Genomic DNA, 18,607 nt, shown 5'->3' on the forward strand with positions numbered 1-18,607 from the left:
AAAAAGGAGTGTTTGTAGAAAACAGATTATCAATACATTTCTTTCTGCCTGTATAAGTTCTTGAGGTTTAAAAATAAACATTTAGCATTACTTTTTACAAGTGTGTATATCTGAGAGTTCAGTTAAATAATCTTAGCATTATTCCCAAACAGTGTTGTGTAGTAAAATATTTCGTTTTTATATTCAGTACTTGTAATAGTTGATGAAATATAACTCATTTCAGCAGATGCTGTGTGCTCTATGAGGTGGTACTAAGGTGACAAAAATGAAAACACTGCAGTTGTTGCTTTTCAAGGAGCTCACGTCTGTGGGAAGAGAAAGATGGAGCAAAATCTGTTCATGACAAGGAGGAAGGAGGTTAGGGAACGTTTCAGAGCAGTTTGGATGTTTGATTTGAGCCTTGAAAGATGTAACAGTTCAACAAGTCAGAAGAGGAAAGATGGAGCAGGATGACCATCCTGGCAGAGTAGAGAGTACAGAAGGAGTGAGAGTGGTGTGTGGGAGGGATTTCTGGTAATCTGACCTGGGGAGTACCTGAGGGATGTGATGGAGATCATTGGGGTGAGATTGGCAGCTCAAATATGGGTCAGATCATGAAGGACTTTGAATACTTTGCTAGGTATTTAGGGTATGATGTTGGCAGTGTTGATACCAGAGAAAGTTTAGTTTTGTTTTTTAATTTATTTACTTATTTGGCTGCACCGGGTCTTAGTTGCAGCACGCATTATCTTCGTTGCTGCGTGCGAATTCTTAGTTGTAGCATGTGGGATCTAGTTCCCTGACCAGGGATCGAACCCAGGCACTCTGCATTGGGAGCGTGGAGTCTTAGCCACTGGACCAGCAAGGAAGTCCCCAGAGAAAGTTTTTAAAGAGGGAATGACATGATCTATTATGGGTTGTAGAAAGACAATCTGAGTTCTGACCAAGTAATATCCAGGCTTTTTTTTTTTTTTTTTTTTTTAATAAATGTATTTATTTATTTATTTATTTATTTTTGGCTGCTTTGGGTCTTCCTTGCTGCGCTCGGGCTTTCTCCAGTTGCGGCAAGCGGGGGCTACTCTTCGTTGCAGTGCTCGGGCTTCTCATTGAGGTGGCTTCTCTTGTTGGGGAGCACAGGCTCTAGAGCGCGTGGGCTTCAGTAGTTGTGGCACGCAGGCTCTAAAGCACAGGCTCAGTAGTTGTGGCACACGGGCTTAGTTGCTCCACCGCATGTGGGATCTTCCCAGACCAGGGATCGAACCTGTGTCCCCTGCATTGGCAGGCGGATTCTTAACCACTGTGCCACCAGGGAAGTCCAATAGCCAGCCTTTTTAAACCTAGCCCATCACTATACTAAACTATGAGCTTCTTATAAGTAGAGTTTCTTGTCACCCACTCCAAACTGTTTTTTTAAAAATTTTTATTGGAGTATAGTTGCTTTATAGTGTTGTGTTAGTTTCTGCTGTACCGTAAAGTGAATCAGTTATACGTGTACATATAACCGCTCTTTTTTAGATTTCCTTCCCATTTAGGTCACCACAGAGCATTGAGTAGCGTTCCCTGTGCTAAACAGTAGGTTCTCATTAGTTATCTATTTTATATATAGTGGTGTATATATGTCAATCCCAGTCTCCCAATTTGTCCCACCCTCCGTTCCCTGCTTGGTAACCATAAGTTTGTTCTCTACATCTGTGACCCACTCCAAACAGTTAAACCTGAATCTCTGGGACCTGGGATTCCGAATTTTGAAAATGTTCTCTAGGTGATTTAGATTAGCTCACTTGGAAATCAGTGATTTCAATTATGGTCAAAAATATTTAATTTTGGTTAACTTTGTTTCACCACCCTACAGACTGGTAATAACAGCAACAAAGATGGGTCTAATCATAAAGCTGAAAGTGGAGCTCTAATAGAAGCTGCGAAGTCAAAGATACATCAGGTAGCATAAATTTTAAGAGAAGTTATATGTGACATGTATTTACTAGTAGTTATGAATGATGAAGAATGTGATAGATCATTGAGAGCAGTAAATAATTCAAGGCATGTATGTTTATTTGGCTTTGAAGTATTACAGTTTAGAAGCACATTTATCCTTCTAAATATATTTTGCTCAAGATGATAATGCAATGTCATTTCTTTTACTTCTCTATAGAAAATTGAGAGAAATGGCCTGGGAATGTATTGGATGATAAAAATTAGTTTGTAGAATTTTAAAATTCATTGTTAGTTAGGCATATGCAGTTAAGAATTAATAGGATTTTTGCTTGGAACTTAGTTATAAATTTCATCCTGCCATGTTTTAGTTTTTAAAAGTATATTCCAAGAGTACAATAAAAATAGATTATTTAAGATAATTTTAAACTCACTTTTGCAAGTAACTGGTATAACTGTTGTGAACAGATTGGGTTTAATTTTCTTAACTAGAAAGTAAAATTGCTTCAGCATCTGTAAATCCACTACAGTTCCTACATACTAGCGTTTTTCCTTTGACAGTACAAAGTAAGAGCGTATATCCAAATGAAGTCCCTGAAGGCATGCAAAAGGGAAATCAAGTCTGTCATGAACACAGCTGGGAATGTAAGTTTCTTCTTGAGTTTTCTCTTTTTTTTTTCGATTAGCAGCTTTTATGTCCTAAATTTTCTTATTTGGACAATAGGTATTATCAGTTTTAAATAATTTATCACAGTCTATTATAGTGCATATATACTGCCAGCTGTAAACCTTTATATTGAGTTGTGAAGTAGTGATCATACTGTGTCTATAATTTAACATCGTACTTTTCTCACTTAAAATTATAACAAGCATTTCCCTTTGGTATATAGCCTTCAAAACCACCATTTTGAATAGCTATCCAGAATTCTTTGAGTGGTTTATCACAATTCACTTAAACATTTACTGTTATTAGACACTTTAGGATTTTTTTAGATTATACTCAAAACATTTATTGAAGATAAACAGTTTGGTTGTAACCCAAACCTTCCCCTTCCAAATGATCTTTGGCTTGACAATACCTTCAGTTTGATTAGTGCCAGAGTACTTGAGTTATAATTACTCTTTCATTTCCCTCCACCCCATCCCTCCACTAATAAGTAATTTTTTTAAAGACAGTAGAGGGAAGAGACAGATACGTTTAGGAAAACTGTTAACTAAAAGTGTGAAATCATAAAGAGATACGGTTTATAGAAGGAATAGTTCAAGAAACTTGACTCTAGAAATCTCAGGCAGGATCCAGATTGGCCACTGGGTCAGTTTTACTCAAGTGATTTTTGAGAACAGTTGTAGCCTAGACCTGAAGGGTAGACTTGAGGCTAAGAGGGAAAGGCTTAAGTATAAGTAGCCAGCCAGCCATTATCAAACCTTTCTTGGGAGGAAAGACATGATTCCCTTCCTTAAAGGATGCCATAGTCAGAGGGGAGAGACAAACAGGAAAATAAATAATTGTTAGTCATACCCAAATCAGGGAAAACTTCAGGAGGAAGTTTTAGGAGAAGCAAAAGGTGGTCTGTGATCTAAAGCATGATTTTTGTAACAGCAAGATTAGCCCTTGAAAATAAGGAATTCTGTTAGGGAATTTTTCCATTCATAAAATGACACTTTTTTCCCCCACTTGGAAAAGCATTTGATTATTTGTACTTCTTTGGGTTCTAATGGAGGTGTATTTATATCCTAAAAAGTAAGGGAGATCACCAGTCTCTGTGATAACCATTAAAATGAAGGACTTAGTTTCTGCTGTTAAATTGGCTTTCAGTTAATAGTGTAATAGATGAAGACAGTGGATATTTTGCAGACTGTATTCTTACTCATATATGTTGTATGTATTTTTTTAGGTAGACCTTTAATAATTCAGTTTGTAAAGTGCTCTCTGCCAGGTTTCATTGTTTTAGATTGTGAGAGCAATGGAAAGCTCAGAGACCATAGTTTTTGTGACGGTGGCTTAAGTGACTCATGTATGCTCTTGACCACATGCCAGTGCAACAGTCTGATTATGATCTCACATTAGGCATCTGAGTACAAACTGTAAGAAACTTATGTTTTCTTTACAGTCCGCACCCTCCCTGTTTCTTAAAAGCAATTTTGAGTACTTAAGAGGCAATTATCGAAAAGCTGTGAAGCTGTTGAATAGTTCAAACATTGCTGAGCATCCAGGATTCATGAAAACAGGTAAAAGAAAATTGTGAAGTTTTGGTATTTTCTTCCTGACTCTTATGCCTTGTTCCTTGGTTTTTTTCCCTAGACTGCTCTTCAGAGTGATTTTTGCTAATTTTTTAAATGAAAATGTTTTATTATTGCTGCTTCAGAAAATTCCTGGTATTTTATTTTATTACTCATTTCCATTTTAAAAGAAGCCTCCCTTCTTATTTTACTTTTCTTTCACTTCACATGCTCTTTCTATCATTTTGGTTTTAATACCAGCTTCGAAATTATGTCCAGGGCATAAGGTCCTTGGTCTTTTGCTTTGTGAAATGAGTCCTTTTAAGGAAATGAGATCATAATGTTTTTACTTTTCCCTTCTCTCGCATAAAAGCAGTGAATAATATGATAGTAAAATGAAAGGTAAAATTTGCAGCTGTCATTTAAGTTCATATCATTGCTGTTTTATGGGGAAGAAGGAAATGAGGTTAAACTATTCAAGAAATGAGGTTAAACTTTTTTTTTTTTAAGATTTTTTTTTTTAATGTGGACCGTTTTTAAAGTCTCTATTGGGACCTCCCTGGTGGCACAGTGGTTAAGAATCCGCCTGCCAATGCAGGGGACACGGGTTCAAGCCCTAGTCCGGGAAGATCCCACATGCCGCAGAGCAGCTAAGCGCATGCGCCACAATTATTGAGCCTGCGCTCTAGAGCCTGCGTGCCACAACGACTGAAGTCCACGTGCCCTAGAGCCTGTGCTCTGCAACAAGAGAAGCCACTGCAATGAGAAGCCCGTGCACCACAATGAAGAGTAACCCTCGCTCGCCGCAACTAGAGAAAGCCCGCACACAGCAACGAAGACCCAACACAGCCAAAAATTAATTAATTAATTAATTAATTAATTTTAAAAAAGAAATCTAATTAAAGTCTCTATTGAACTTGTTACAATATTGCTGCTGTTTTATGTTTTGGTTTTTGGCCACGAGGCATGTGGGATCTTAGCTCCCCAACCAGGGATCGAACCCGCACCCCCTGCATTAGAAGGCGAAGTCTTTAACCACTGGACCGCCAGAGAAGTCCCCAAGGTTAAACTATTGAAAATATTTTGTACCAAGTTCAGAATGCAAAGGATGAATATAGTGTTTGTTTTGTTTGAGATTCTATTCAGACCAATGCACAGAACACACATGCAAGCATACTCAAACCTTCCCCCATTCACCCCTTCAGTTCAGTGGAGTCATAGAGGATGGAGAAAGGCAGTTTTTTCCATTATAATTCTCTTGGGTACTCCATTTGTTCTGAGTACCCATTTCTGATTCTGTTAAATTTTTATTTTTCATGTTTTTATTGTCATAGTTTCCCCTCAGAGACCCTCTAACACCCAAACTGGAACGGTCTCTCAGACTAAACAGGTAATATACATTGCAGAAATTTTACTTAGAATTGTCTTGACACAGATTTCAGAATTTCAGATGTTGTCAGTCTTTAAAATGGAGCAGGACATGTAGTTGACTAGTCAACAGTTATGATAATCTAATAGGATAGATTTTATATATAGTTATATACTTTAATGTATTGATATTTTTCATAGTATTAATTTTAAAATCTTTAATTTGCTTCCCACACATAAAATTCAGTGTTTGCTGCTGATAAAATAGGCTTATTAGAGAAGATTTGGGAATAGAATTTCTCCTAAATTGTTCATAATGCCACTCGCCAGAAGCAACCTCCTTTAAAACATGTTAGTGTATTTCTTACTCTTTTTTCCTCAGCCTAGTTTTTTTTTTCTTAAATATTCTCATTGTTTAATTTTAAAATATATCAGAGGCCAACCTTTAGTTTTTAGCATTGAATGAATATTCTGATTATTAATTTTATCAATCTAGTTGGGTGTTTTATATCATTGAGGAAAAGACAGACTATCAGTAAATTGTTTTGGAATGTTTGGGAAACCATTTAGAAAAAGAAACAATTTAGAAAAACCTGGATTGCTTTCATTACACCAACATAAAATCTAGAGAGATGCAGGATTATAATGTAAAAATAAAATCATAAAAACAGCAAAAGAAAACTTGGATGAATATTTTATTTTTGTGGTGGGGAAGCCTCGATTAAACATTATCCAAAATCCAAGAACCATACAGTTTAGAAAAGATTACTAAATTTGACCACATAAAAATGTAAAACTTTTTATGATTGAAAACAAGCATACACACACCCTCTGAACCTAGTCACAAGACAGATGACAAACTGGAAGTGGAGGGAAATAATTGAAACAGATGTGACAGAAGGTTTCTATAACATACACACTAGCAGGTAACCAATAGGAAAAACATCTGTAACCAAATTTTTTAAATGGGTAAAGAGCAGGAAGAGGCAAGTGTACAGGATAAGAAATACAAATGCCCAACACACATGGGAAGATAGATGCTCAGCCATAGTCATATTTAAAGGAGTGTGAACGGAAAGAAGAGTGGAGACTTAGGGTTGAACAAACCAAAGCAGGATTTTACATGTTCTGTTTACATATACTTGCTATTCTTCATTTAATATATTTTGACTGTTTCTGTAGCTTGCTGCATTCCTTCCAGTTTGTACATAATATTTTGTTGTGCGGATGCAGTGCGTACATATTATGTTACTAATAAATACTTCTTGTCCTTTGCATTTTTGTATCATTTGCCTATGATTATTAAAAATTAAATCAGAAGAAAAAACTAAACAGGCTAACAAAATCAAAATGCAGGATTGATTTATCACCTTTAATAAGAGATTTTAAGAGAAAAGGAGTTTACAAAATTTTCAGATGTTTCCTAAATTTCAAATGCCTTATAAACTGTTCTGTAAGGACTGAGTAGAATTGCATATATAATTAACTCTTGCTCGCTAAGCCTGATTCTTGTATGATGTGTATCAACAATAAAATTTGTGGATAAACTTACGTATGTTTTTCTCAGGTGAATGCTTGAGGTGCATGTTCTGGAATAATCTTGGTTGTATCCATTTTGCCATGAGCAAGCACAATTTGGGAATTTTCTACTTTAAAAAGGCTCTGCAGGAGAATGACAACGTCTGTGCACAGCTCAGTGCAGGTAGCACTGATCCAGGTAAGCCCATTAAAGGGGGACAGTTTATATTTTACTATTTGAGGAAAATACGATTTTAAAGAGCAAGCATCTGGTTAAAATGCATGCCATGTGTTCTTACATACACTTAACACTGATCCTGCCCAAAAATTTGACTCTGGGGATTTTTTGTAGATGTTGCTCCTTTGAGTAATAATTAAAGAAGTTTAAGCTACATTCACTTTTTCATGGATTTGAAAGTCAGTAATCCCATATGGTAAATGTGATAAAGCAAAATATTTTGCTGAGTTTTTTTTTTTTTTTTTTTTAAAGGTAAATCAGCCAGAGATCCCTGGTTTCTATTTTTTTTTTAATTATTAGCACCTTTAATTATTTATTTATTTATTTATTTTTTGGGCTGTGTTGGGTCTTCGTTTCTGTGCGAGGGCTTCCTCTAGCTGTGGCAAGCGGGGGCCACTCTTCATCGCAGTGCGCGGGCCTCTCACTATCGTGGCCTCTCTTGCTGTGGAGCACAGGCTCCAGACGCGCAGGCTCAGTAGTTGTAGCTCACGGGCCTAGTTGCTCCGCAGCATGCGGGATCTTCCCAGACCAGGGCTCGAACCCGTGTCCCCTGCATTGGCAGGCAGATTCTCAACCACTGCGCCACCAGGGAAGCCCTTGCTGAGATTTCTTGACTGTGCCAAACTAGTTTTATTCTAGCTTCTTTTCACGGTTTCAAATGTGATACTGTTGACAGCACCTGACAATCTTTAAGCAAATTCCTGGAGTTTATTCCTTTAATATTCATAGGATGTGGATCCTTGATCTGAAATGCTTAAAATCAGGCAATTATTTAGCTTTTTAAAATATTTAAAAATTTTTTAATTTTTTGAAAAATATTTATTGTTTTTAAAAATATTTATGTATTTATTTATTTGGCTGTGCCTGGTCTTAGTTGCAGCACACGGGATCTTTGCTGCCTTGTGTGGGCTCTCAGTTGCAGCATGCAGGATCTAGTTCCCTGCCCAGGGATCGAACCCAGGCCCCCTGCATTGGGAGCACGGAGTCTTAACCACTGGACCACCAGGGAAGTCCTGCTTTTTAAAATATTTTAAAGACTTTAATTGATGGAAAATGTATCCCAAAAATCACAGTCTCTTTTTTTCTTTTTTTTTTTTGTGGCCACACCACTCGGCTTGTGGGATCTTAGTTCCCTGACCAGGGATCAAATCTGGGCCCCGACAGTGAAAGTGCCAGGTCCTAACCACTGGACTGCCAGGGAATTCCCTAGTCTCATTTTATTATGGCCTGCAAAAGTTAGAATAAGTGAGTGGGACTTCCCTGGTGGCGCAGTGGTTAAGAATCTGCCTGCCAATGCAGGGGACACGGGTTCGATCCCTGGTCCGGGGAGATCCCACATGCGGCGGAGCAACTAAGCCTGTGCACTGCGACTACTGAGCCTGCGAGCCACAACTACTGAGCCCACGAGCCACAACAACTGAGTCCGCGCATCTAGAGCCTGTGCTCCTCAACAAGAGAAGCCACCTCAGTGAGAAGCCCATGCACCGCAACAAAGAGTAGCCCCCGCTCGCCACAACTAGGGAAAGCCCGTGTGCAGCAACCAAGACCCAGCGCAGCCAAAAATAAATAATTAATTTTTTTAAAAAAAAGAATGAGTGAACAATAGTCATTGTAGGTATAGTACATTAATTTTTTATTTCCGTGGTAAAGTTCCTCAACACCCTAAGATTAACTGAATGCTTCTGGTTAAGAAAACACATAATGATAACATGGCTAACTGAACTGAAAGTGAAAAAGAGTGGAATCTTCTTGCAGGCTCTAAAAGTGTGGAAAGGTAGTGTAAGGTTCAGTGGAGTGAGAGTGGGTCTTTGCCTTCCTGGAACATTGTTGCCTGAGGAGCTGGTAATGAGAAGACACATCTCTGGCCCCACAAGCACAGACAACTGAGATGCCTCTGGAGGATATTTGTGGGGTTGGGGATGGAAATCATCATTGTGGTGAGAGCTGTTTACAACTTCAAATTGGGGATTGGGGTCATTGGTGTCAAAAAGGCAGTAGTTGAGTACTTAGTGGTATAAATGTTTTCAGTGGAGCTGTTATTTTAAATCTGATGATTCTCATCTGCTTTTTATCATCAGGCAAAAAATTTTCAGGAAGACCCATGTGTACATTACTAACCAACAAGAGGTATGAGTTGCTGTATAACTGTGGGATTCAGCTGCTTCACATTGGAAGGCCTCTTGCTGCATTTGAGTGTCTGATTGAAGCTGTTCAGGTTTACCATGCAAACCCCCGCCTCTGGCTGAGGCTGGCTGAGTGCTGCATTGCTGCCAATAAGGGGGTGAGTCTCTGTCTTTTTGAACCCCCACCCCACCCCCACTTGTTGCATGGAGAGCAATAAATACTTGGTCACATAAAGACCTCCTCCCCTTTTTAACTCTCAGGGAATTTGTAAAGATAGTCTTCTGTTCTTTATCAGTTGAACAAAATTTAGTTTCATGAAGTCATGTGTTCACTTTCTGACTCTTGGTGAGCACGGCAACATGTGTCAGCAGTCATGTTGAAAAGTTGAAGCCGTTAAGAAGGTCATATCTGTTGAAACAGTGGTCTGCGAGCTGCTGGGGCAGGGGCCACGCCATCAGCTGGCGTGAGAGTGGTGTGTGCGCCCAGTGATTAAAGGAGGGCTGCTGATAACACAGTGAGTGTGGAAAGAACCGCTTTACACTGTGCTTCCTCCATGCCGGCAGGGTTTACTTTTGATTCAGTAAATGTTGTCAAGTTAGTGGATTACCAGGCTGTTTCTCTCTGACACGTGTTCATCCACGGTGGCCGTGAGAAATAGGCCAGTTTACACTAGTGTCCATGCCTAGATTATCTCCAAACGGCAGTTGGTGAAAGCCTTTTGAATCTCAAGTGGGGAGGGGTCAGTGGGAGGTAGGGGAAAGACAGGTTGTATCAGAATCACCAGATGTCTGTACCACCCCATTTCCTAGCCACCCCCTACCCCCCGCCGTTGCCAGACTCAGGCTCATCAGGTCTGTGGAGGTGGGGGGTATGGCATCCTGAGGTTTTGCCTGGCATGCTTACCATAGGTGATAACACTTCCTGAAAAGCAACTACAGGAACTAAAGGGATTAAAGAGGTGTGTTTGCCTGGCAGTTTTCACACTTGATACTTAAAGTAGTTTATGATTTGAGTATGCCACTGGGGGAAGAGATGAATGTTGTTTTTGAGGCTTTAATGGTTTATTTCATTGTCCCTTTTAAGGGACAACGTTCTTATTAGATAATTCTTAAATTAGCTGATAAACAACTCTAGGCAGAATTTACACTTTTTTAAAACAAGAATCTGTAGAAATTGCTTATTCTCTTTAATGTGATGAATTTAATCAGTGTTGGATGCCTTAGTAAGGTTTAACATTTTCTTTTAAAATTACTTATTTTTAGAAGTAGTACTTTTAGGATTGTCTTTCTTCTATGGATTCCATTCTGATGGTTTTTTCCTCCCATTTTTTCTAGAAAGTTCTAAATTTGTAACTTAAACGATGGTAAAGATGACTTGGTTGTCATAACTTGGTGGATACCAGAACACTCACAGTCTGTGCTACTAATAGGAAATTTGCTATAAATAATTATCTGTTTATCTTTGTGCTTCTCCTCTTTCTAAAACCTGAGGTGGGGAACTCCCTGCCCGTCCAGTGCTTTCACTACCAAGGGCCCAGTTTCAGTCCCTGGTTGGGAAACTAAGATCCTGCAAGCTGCGCACAGCACAGCCAAAAAAAAAAAAAAAGGACTGTAAAATAAAACCTGAGGTGACCGAAAAGACAGTAAAAACAACCCCAAAATACACTTGAGGAAAATCCCAAGAGGAGAAATTATGAACTCCAAATAAAATTTCATAACATTTATTTACTCAGGACAAAAAGGATGCTGAACAGAGCAGTTTGTACCTTCCAAAATAAATCCATTTTTTAATAAACAGAACCAATTTAATTATTAAATTGGTGATGCCAAAGAGGTCATTTTGTCCTCATTATCTGATGCATGTTGTTTCAGACCTCTTCTGGCAGATGCAGGGTTTATGTTTACCTGGGCAGTGTATGATATATAAGAAAAGATTTGCTAGATAAAAAACATAGACTCAGGGACTTCCCTGGTGGCGCAGTGATTAAGAATCCGCCTACCAATGCAGGGGACCATGGGTTCAATCCCTGGTCCGGGAAGATCCCCCATGCCGCGGAGCAATTAAGCCCGTGCGCCACAACTACTGGGCCTGCGCTCTCGAGCCCGCAAGCCACAGCTACTGAGCCCGCACACCACAACTACTGAAGCCCACGTGCCTAGGGCTCGTGCTCCACAACAAGAGAAGCCACCACAATGAGAAGCTCGCATACCGCAATGAAGAGTAACCTCCGCTCGCTGCAACTAGAGAAAGCCTGCACGCAGCAACGAAGACCCAATGCAAGGCTACTTAGGACTTCCCTGGTGGTCCAGTGGTTAAGAATCCACCTTCCAATGCAGGGGACACAGGTTCAGTTCCTGGTCGGGGAACTAAGATCTCACGTGCAGGGCAACTAAGCCCACATGCCGCAACTACTGAGCCCAAGCGCCGCAACAGAAATCCCACGTGCCACAGCTAAGCCCCGATGCAGCCAAATTCATTCATTCATTCATTCATTCATTAAAAATGGTAGAATTTCCTTCTTTCTAAAAAAAAAAAAAGAGAGAGAAGGCTACTTAAAAAATCACCATGAACCATTTACTTTTCTGAAACTTGTATTTCTTGAGTGCAGTTCCTACTGCCAAGACACTATAAAATTGCAAATACTTAAATTACAAATCATTATTTTACATTAAGACTGTTCTGGGGGCTTCCCTGGTGGCACAGTGGTTAAGAATCTGCCTGCCAATACAAGGGACACGGGTTCGAGCCCTGGCCCTGGAAGATCCCACATGCCGTGGAGCAACTAAGCCTGTGTGCCACAGATACTGAGCCTGAGCTCTAGAGCCCACAAGCCACAACTACTGAGCCCACGTGCCACAACTACTGAAGCCTGAGCGCCTAGAGCCCGTGCTCTGCAACAAGAGAAGCCATGACAATGAGAAGCCCGCGCACCGCAACAAAGAGTAGCCCCCGCTCACCGCAACTAGAGAAAGCCCGCGCGCAGCAACAAAGACCCAACGCAGCAATAAAGAAAGAAAAAAATAAAGAGAGAGAGGGAGGGAGGGAGGGGGAGAGAGAGAGAGAGAGAGAAAGAAAGAAGAAGAGAAAAAAAAAAGAAAGACTGTTTTGGCACACTTTTTTGGCTACTGATCTATTATTGAAGCTATGGCATATTATTGTGGATTTTTAGTTCTATCTATATCTAGCCATCTGATCAGCTTCTACAGCCTTAAGGATCAGGGAAGAGAGTATGAACAAACCATCACAAACTTATCCCCCCACCAGGAAAAAAGGTCAGAAGAGAAGGCCTTCCTATCATGGTTCAGAATATCCACTCTTTCTTATTTTTCACTAATGTTCCTTAGCCGCCTCCTCAAGACAAAATTAGTTCCAGTCAGTTTTATTGTATTTTTTGTGTTATGTAATACTTTCTTTCTAAAATGAATCTACAAGTGAATCCTTGTTAAAAGTCATACATATATGGAAGTACAACTATAAGAAAGTTCTGTTACGGAGCAAGAAGTAATAGTACAGAAACATTTGTGTTTAGAGATGGACTTTTTGCAGGGCAGTGTTTATCTCTGCAAGTTCCTATGAATTGGCTCCAGTTTGTTCCTGTGTATGAGAATCTGCAGGACTTTACAAAATGCAGGTAAATCGGAGACTTAGAGTGAAGGAGGAAGATAAAGGAAACTGGCACCACCAAGCTTCTGTAGTGAGATGATGTATTGTAGTGAAATATCAAAAAAAAAAAAAAACTATGTGTATGTGTAAGTAGCTTTTATCAGTTTAATGTTTACAGGGCTTTAGAATTTTAATTTCCTAGAAGGTAAGAATTGTGCCCACGTAAATTTTGACATATATAGCTTGTTAGTGTGTATATGTTGTTGACACTTTAATTAATACTTTGAATTAAGAAGGAAAAGATATGTGTTTTAGGAAGTGTAGCTGCTTCCCTTCTCTTGTTCACTGTGTTTTTGTGGCTTTTATTTTCCTTACTCTGACATCGACGTGCCCATCACATGCAGCATGGTGCCTGGGGCACAGAATGGTCCAAATAAATCATTCTAAATAAATGCTTGAGTAATTCTTTTTTTTTTTAATACATTCTTTTTTTATATATATTCTTTTCCATTATGGTTTATCATGGGATATTGAAAGTAGTTCTCTGTGCTGTGCTATATAGTAAGACCTTGTTAGTTGAGTCATTCTTTTTTTTTTTGGACGCACCTTGTGGCATGTGGGATCTTAGTTCCCTGACCAGGGATCGAACCCGCACCCCCTGCAGTGGAGTCCCACTTGAGTCATTCTTGAATTGCTTTTTTTCCTCATAATTACCTCAGACTTTATACTAATAAAGTGCAGTGTATATCGCAGACTTTCAGACTCATGTACCCTTCTCTTCACTACCAGACATTTCCTGTATCACCCAAAACTCCACATTGATCTTAAGAATCTTAAGGATCTTAAGAATTTTCTTAGAGTAATTGTGAAAGGTACTGGATTATTTTTCATACCCCATCTTACAATTCCATTAAATTAATTGGAAATTATTTGTATTTTGTAGACTTCTGAACAAGAAACTAAAGGTCTTCCAAGTAAAAAAGGAATTGTACAGTCTATTGTTGGTCAAGGCTATCATCGTAAGATAGTTCTGGCATCACAGTCCATACAAAATACTGTATATAAGTAAGTATTTTGCTAAGAGAAAGTGTATAATAATATTTCATAGTAATGTTATGTATAAAAAATATGCTTAGGAATTACTTCATAGGAGGAGCCACTTTGTAATTAGATTTTATTGCTTCTTCAAGAAATAGACTTCTATACATAGGTATGTGGTGAATGTTATTTGACATATGATTTTGGTTTATTACAACCATGGGTGCTGAAATTGTTGATGCCCTAAGAAACCCTGGTCTATTCAGTGCCATTATTCAGAATGTCCAGAAGAGGGCATCTTGATGTTTCCTTTTTATATAGTTTATCATTGATACTTTTCATTTAGTTATTTTTATTTTCTCATAGTCCCTAAAGCTAATTCTTAGTATCAGGAGAAAAAAGTACTAACACATATATAAACAAAAGTATTATAAAGCTGTCACATGTAGAACAAGTTTTCAATTGAACAGCTTTTAAATATGAACATCTTTATCTTTTACAAAGATTCCAATTTGGAGTTGCTATTATTTCTAAAGTAGTAGGCTTTGTAAAAAACTTGCTTTTTTTCTTTTCCCAAAAATAAAATTGTTCACTACCATTTAAAAGTTTTCCCAGAGTTTTAAAAAACTTTGGCACACAATATCTGGCACACAATATTTTGCTCTTCATTTATTTCAACAATAATGCAGATTTCTTTCAAAAGACAAGTTAAAGCATCACTTTCCTACAGTTTCAAAATTGTTACTACTTTTCATTTTTTTCCCCCTAATAAAGCTGACTTAGTTTGATATATAAAACCAATAGGAAGTTATATAAAACCTCAACAAAGTTATAAGACAAATAACGCTGCTTTTTCAAAATGTGTAAATAAGGTATTTCCAAAAGCAAACATCAACCAAAACAAGGCTCAAATGTGAAAAATCTACTTTCTTCCTTTCTTTCCAGTTCTGACTGTACCTGTCCTGGCCTTCACTACAATTTTCCTTGTCTATAACTCCTTTGTTAGTTTAACATTGACGTTGCAGATATCCTTCAGGTTGTCTCCTAGCCTCGGTCCCATTCCTATAGACACAATGTGGTGTCTAATGTATATACTTGCAATCTATTATTTATACTTTTTATGTCTTATACACAGACATACCTCCTTTTATTGCACTTTGCTGTATTGAGCTTTGCAGATGTTGCTTTTTTTGTTTTTTACAAACTGAAGGTTTGTGGCAACCCTGCATAGAGCAAGTCTGTTGGTGCCATTTTTCCAACAACAACTGCTCACTTTGTGTCTCTGTGTCACATTCTGGTAATTCTTGGAATATTTCAGACATTTTCGTAATTATTTGTTATGGTGATCTGTGGTCAGTGGTCATCGATGGTACTATTGCAAAAAGATTATGACTCGCTGAAGGCTCATGATGGTTAGCATTTTTTTTTAACAATTAAGTATTTTTTAAGGTATGTACATTGTTTTTTTAGACATAATGCTATTGCAAACTTAATAGACCACAGGGTAGTGTAAGCATAACTTATATATCTACTGGGAAACCAGAAAATTCACGTGACTTGTTTTATTGCAATTTTTGCTTTATTGTGGTGGTCTGGAACCGAACCCGTGATATCTCCAAGGTATGCCCATATAATATTTAGGATTTGGGTTCTTTAGCATTCTCTTATAACTGCTTATATTAAAATTTCTACCTCTTAGAGGGCAAAGTTTTTATTTACAGTTATATTGGTTTTATTCCTGATAATAGAAAAGTTTTATTTATTGTTTTTGTTTTCTTAGCTAACTTGGTTTTGTTCTTTTAGTGATGGACAGTCTTCAGCCATTCCTGTAGCCAGTATGGAGTTTGCAGCCATTTGTCTCAGAAATGCCTTGTTGCTGTTACCTGAAGAACAGCAAGATCCAAAGCAGGAAAATGGGTCTAAAAATAGTAATCAATTAGGTGGCAACACAGAGAGCAGCGAAAGCAGTGACACTTGCAGGTATTCTGACCCCTTTGACCTCCCTTGGTGAAATCTTTAGGACTTCATTAGTCAGCCTTGGTCTTGTAGTTGAATTCCTGAAATCTGCAGCCTGAATTTCCAAAGTTCTCTGTTTTGAGTAATAAGAAAGGAAAGTACGAATGTTTAAGTATTTCTGGAAGAGAGAAATAAGGTGAAGCCTAAGTGAGGAAAGAACCTTAAATGAGAAAAGTTGAAAGTCACAGCTTTTCACTGCCAGGAGGAATCATTGCAAGAAATCTGGTTGCTGTCAGAGATGGCTTTTTTTTTTTTTTTTTACTTTTATTAAAATAAATACTTGAATCCCTAAAACTTCTCTTTTCTTACTATCTTCTGCCTTTTCTCTTAACATACTGTAAACCACTGACCTCCAGAACATTTCTATACATTTCTGGTTTCCTACTATCAATTAAATATTATGCCAATCTATAGAAATTGGGAGAGTTTATCTAGTAATAAAACAAACACCATTATACGTAGAGAGTTCTTTTTACGCATGGCACCTTTAAACTCAAAGCTTCCATCTCAGCATTTTTTCTTGATTATAGTAGAAAAACATGTTTATTATAGAAAATTTGAAACAAAATTGTGGAATGTTTTTTCCTCCATCAAGGGGTTATGCTTTACTATACTTAGTAAAAGACAGAAGAATGAGAAATGTGTGAAAATACTGGAGTGGTTTCCTTTGTATAGTAGAGATATTTTTTCTGTTAGAGACTTTTTAAAGCGGTATCATGTACTGGGAAAAAGAAACTCATATGCAGTGTAGCTTTAACATGTTAGTGATACCAAGTTACTAAGCATTTTTCAGTGTTTTGGTTCTTTTACACTTTTTTCATAAAAAGTTGCATGGGAGTGGGTATAGGGAAACAAAATTTTAAATTTAATTGTTTATTTGTGCGCTTCATAATTAGCAGTCTATCTTTATTTTAGCAGTAAAAGCCACGATGGAGATAAATGCATTCCAGCTCCACCTTCTTCCCCATTGAGAAAACAGGAATTAGAAAACTTAAAGTAAGTACCTAAACAAAATTAGCATTGTATCTATTAAGTAAGCACATTGTTTATCTCCTTTATTTTGTTAATGTTATGAATTATGTTGGTTAAATGTCAAATATTAAACCAACCTTTCAATCTTGTGACTAAACCATACTAGTCAGGATTTATTACCTTTTTTATAAATTGTTGGATTGGATCTATTAATATTTTGTGAGGAATATTTGCTTCCGTGTTCACAAGGAAAGGTGGTCCATGCTTTTCTTTCTTAAGGTGTCTTGGTTAGGTTTTAGTTTCAGAGTTATACTGAACATATGAGTGAGTTGGGAAGTGCTTCTTCCTCTGTTTTCTGAAAGAGTTTATATAAGATAGGTATTGCTCCTTCCTCAAACGTTTGATAGAATTCACCAGTGAAACCATCTGGCCTAGGGTTTTCTTTGCGGGAAAGTTTTGATAATGAATTCAAGTTCTTCAATCGATGAGTGCTATTCAGATTTTCTATTTCATCTGTGTCAGTTTGGTTAAGTTATATTTTTGTCTGTGTAGATTATAAGTCCCATTATTTTTGCTTTGAACAGTCATATATATGTTTAAAGGAACAGAGTAGTCTTTTATGTTTAGCCACATGAGTACCATTTCCTGATGAGTCTAGTTTTTATATAAGATAGCAAGCATTTCCCTTCAGTCTGAAGATCTCGCTTCAGCATTTCTAATAGTACAGGTCTTTGTTTTCTTAAGGTTTTGTGTTTTTATGTTTGTTTGTTTTTTCTTTTTTAAATCTAGAATTGTCTTTATTTCATCTTCATTCTTGGAGGATGTTTTCACTGAATACAGTATTTTAGGTTTTGTTTTTGTTTTCTTTTCAGTCAGCTCTTTCAGGATGTCACTGCACTATCTTCTGGCCTCCACTGTCTGATCACAGCCATTGTATTGTAGGTGCCATTTTTCTGTCAACGTAGATTGTCTTTGTTTTTCAGCAGTTAGACTATGATGAGTCTAAGTGTGATTGTCTTTGTTTTTAATCTTCCTTGGGGTCATCTGACTTTCTTAAGTCTATAAATTTATCTTTCAACAAATTTGGGATATTTTGACCATGATTTTTTCATATTTTGGAAGTAGGATTGATTAATGGTTCAGCATTACTTTTAAGAATGATTTCAATAATAGGACTGCAAATTAAAATGGAAAGAAAACCATCATTGCTTATTTTTTCACCTATTAAGTTGCAAAAAGTGACAAGAGTATAGTTAAGACATTTATATATTGCAGGTAGCACTGTAAATTGATGCGTTACTTTTGGAAAGCATTTCGTTTATTCCCGTTTTTTCCAACAAACATTCTTGTGCTAGTTGCAGAGGATTCAGAGGTAAAACAAAAAGCACTGCGCTCAAAAGCAGATGGCAAACACTTAGGAGAAAATTATATTACTTAGTAGATTAGCTTACTAGGTGGTGAGATTTGGGGCATCTTTTCTTCTTATGATAATTTGATCACCCTGATGAGTGGAAAATGACCTCACTTTAAAATTTTGCATTTCTTTCAATCCATTCTAGGTGCTTAGTCTGATGCCAAGGTTTATTGATCACCTATATT

General features: G+C 37.6%; 1 protein-coding gene across 4 annotated transcripts in view; it reads left to right on the forward strand.

The window, feature by feature from the left end:
- Positions 1-18,607, forward strand: part of CNOT10 (CCR4-NOT transcription complex subunit 10) — a 64,995-nt gene that overhangs the window by 22,823 nt on the left and 23,565 nt on the right. For 3 of the 4 annotated variants that reach the window (XM_059939077.1, XM_059939079.1, XM_059939080.1), the window contains exons 6-13: positions 1,832-1,918; positions 2,473-2,556; positions 4,023-4,140; positions 7,067-7,216; positions 9,334-9,536; positions 13,926-14,047; positions 15,824-16,000; positions 16,952-17,032. In XM_059939077.1, coding sequence (XP_059795060.1) covers positions 1,832-1,918; positions 2,473-2,556; positions 4,023-4,140; positions 7,067-7,216; positions 9,334-9,536; positions 13,926-14,047; positions 15,824-16,000; positions 16,952-17,032 — 1,022 coding nt within the window. The remainder of the gene's footprint in view (positions 1-1,831; positions 1,919-2,472; positions 2,557-4,022; positions 4,141-7,066; positions 7,217-9,333; positions 9,537-13,925; positions 14,048-15,823; positions 16,001-16,951; positions 17,033-18,607) is intronic. The other variant, XM_059939078.1, reaches the window with a different exon arrangement.

This window comes from Balaenoptera ricei, chromosome 11 (genome assembly GCF_028023285.1).
Source record: "Balaenoptera ricei isolate mBalRic1 chromosome 11, mBalRic1.hap2, whole genome shotgun sequence".
In the NCBI taxonomy this organism is placed as follows: domain Eukaryota; kingdom Metazoa; phylum Chordata; class Mammalia; order Artiodactyla; family Balaenopteridae; genus Balaenoptera; species Balaenoptera ricei.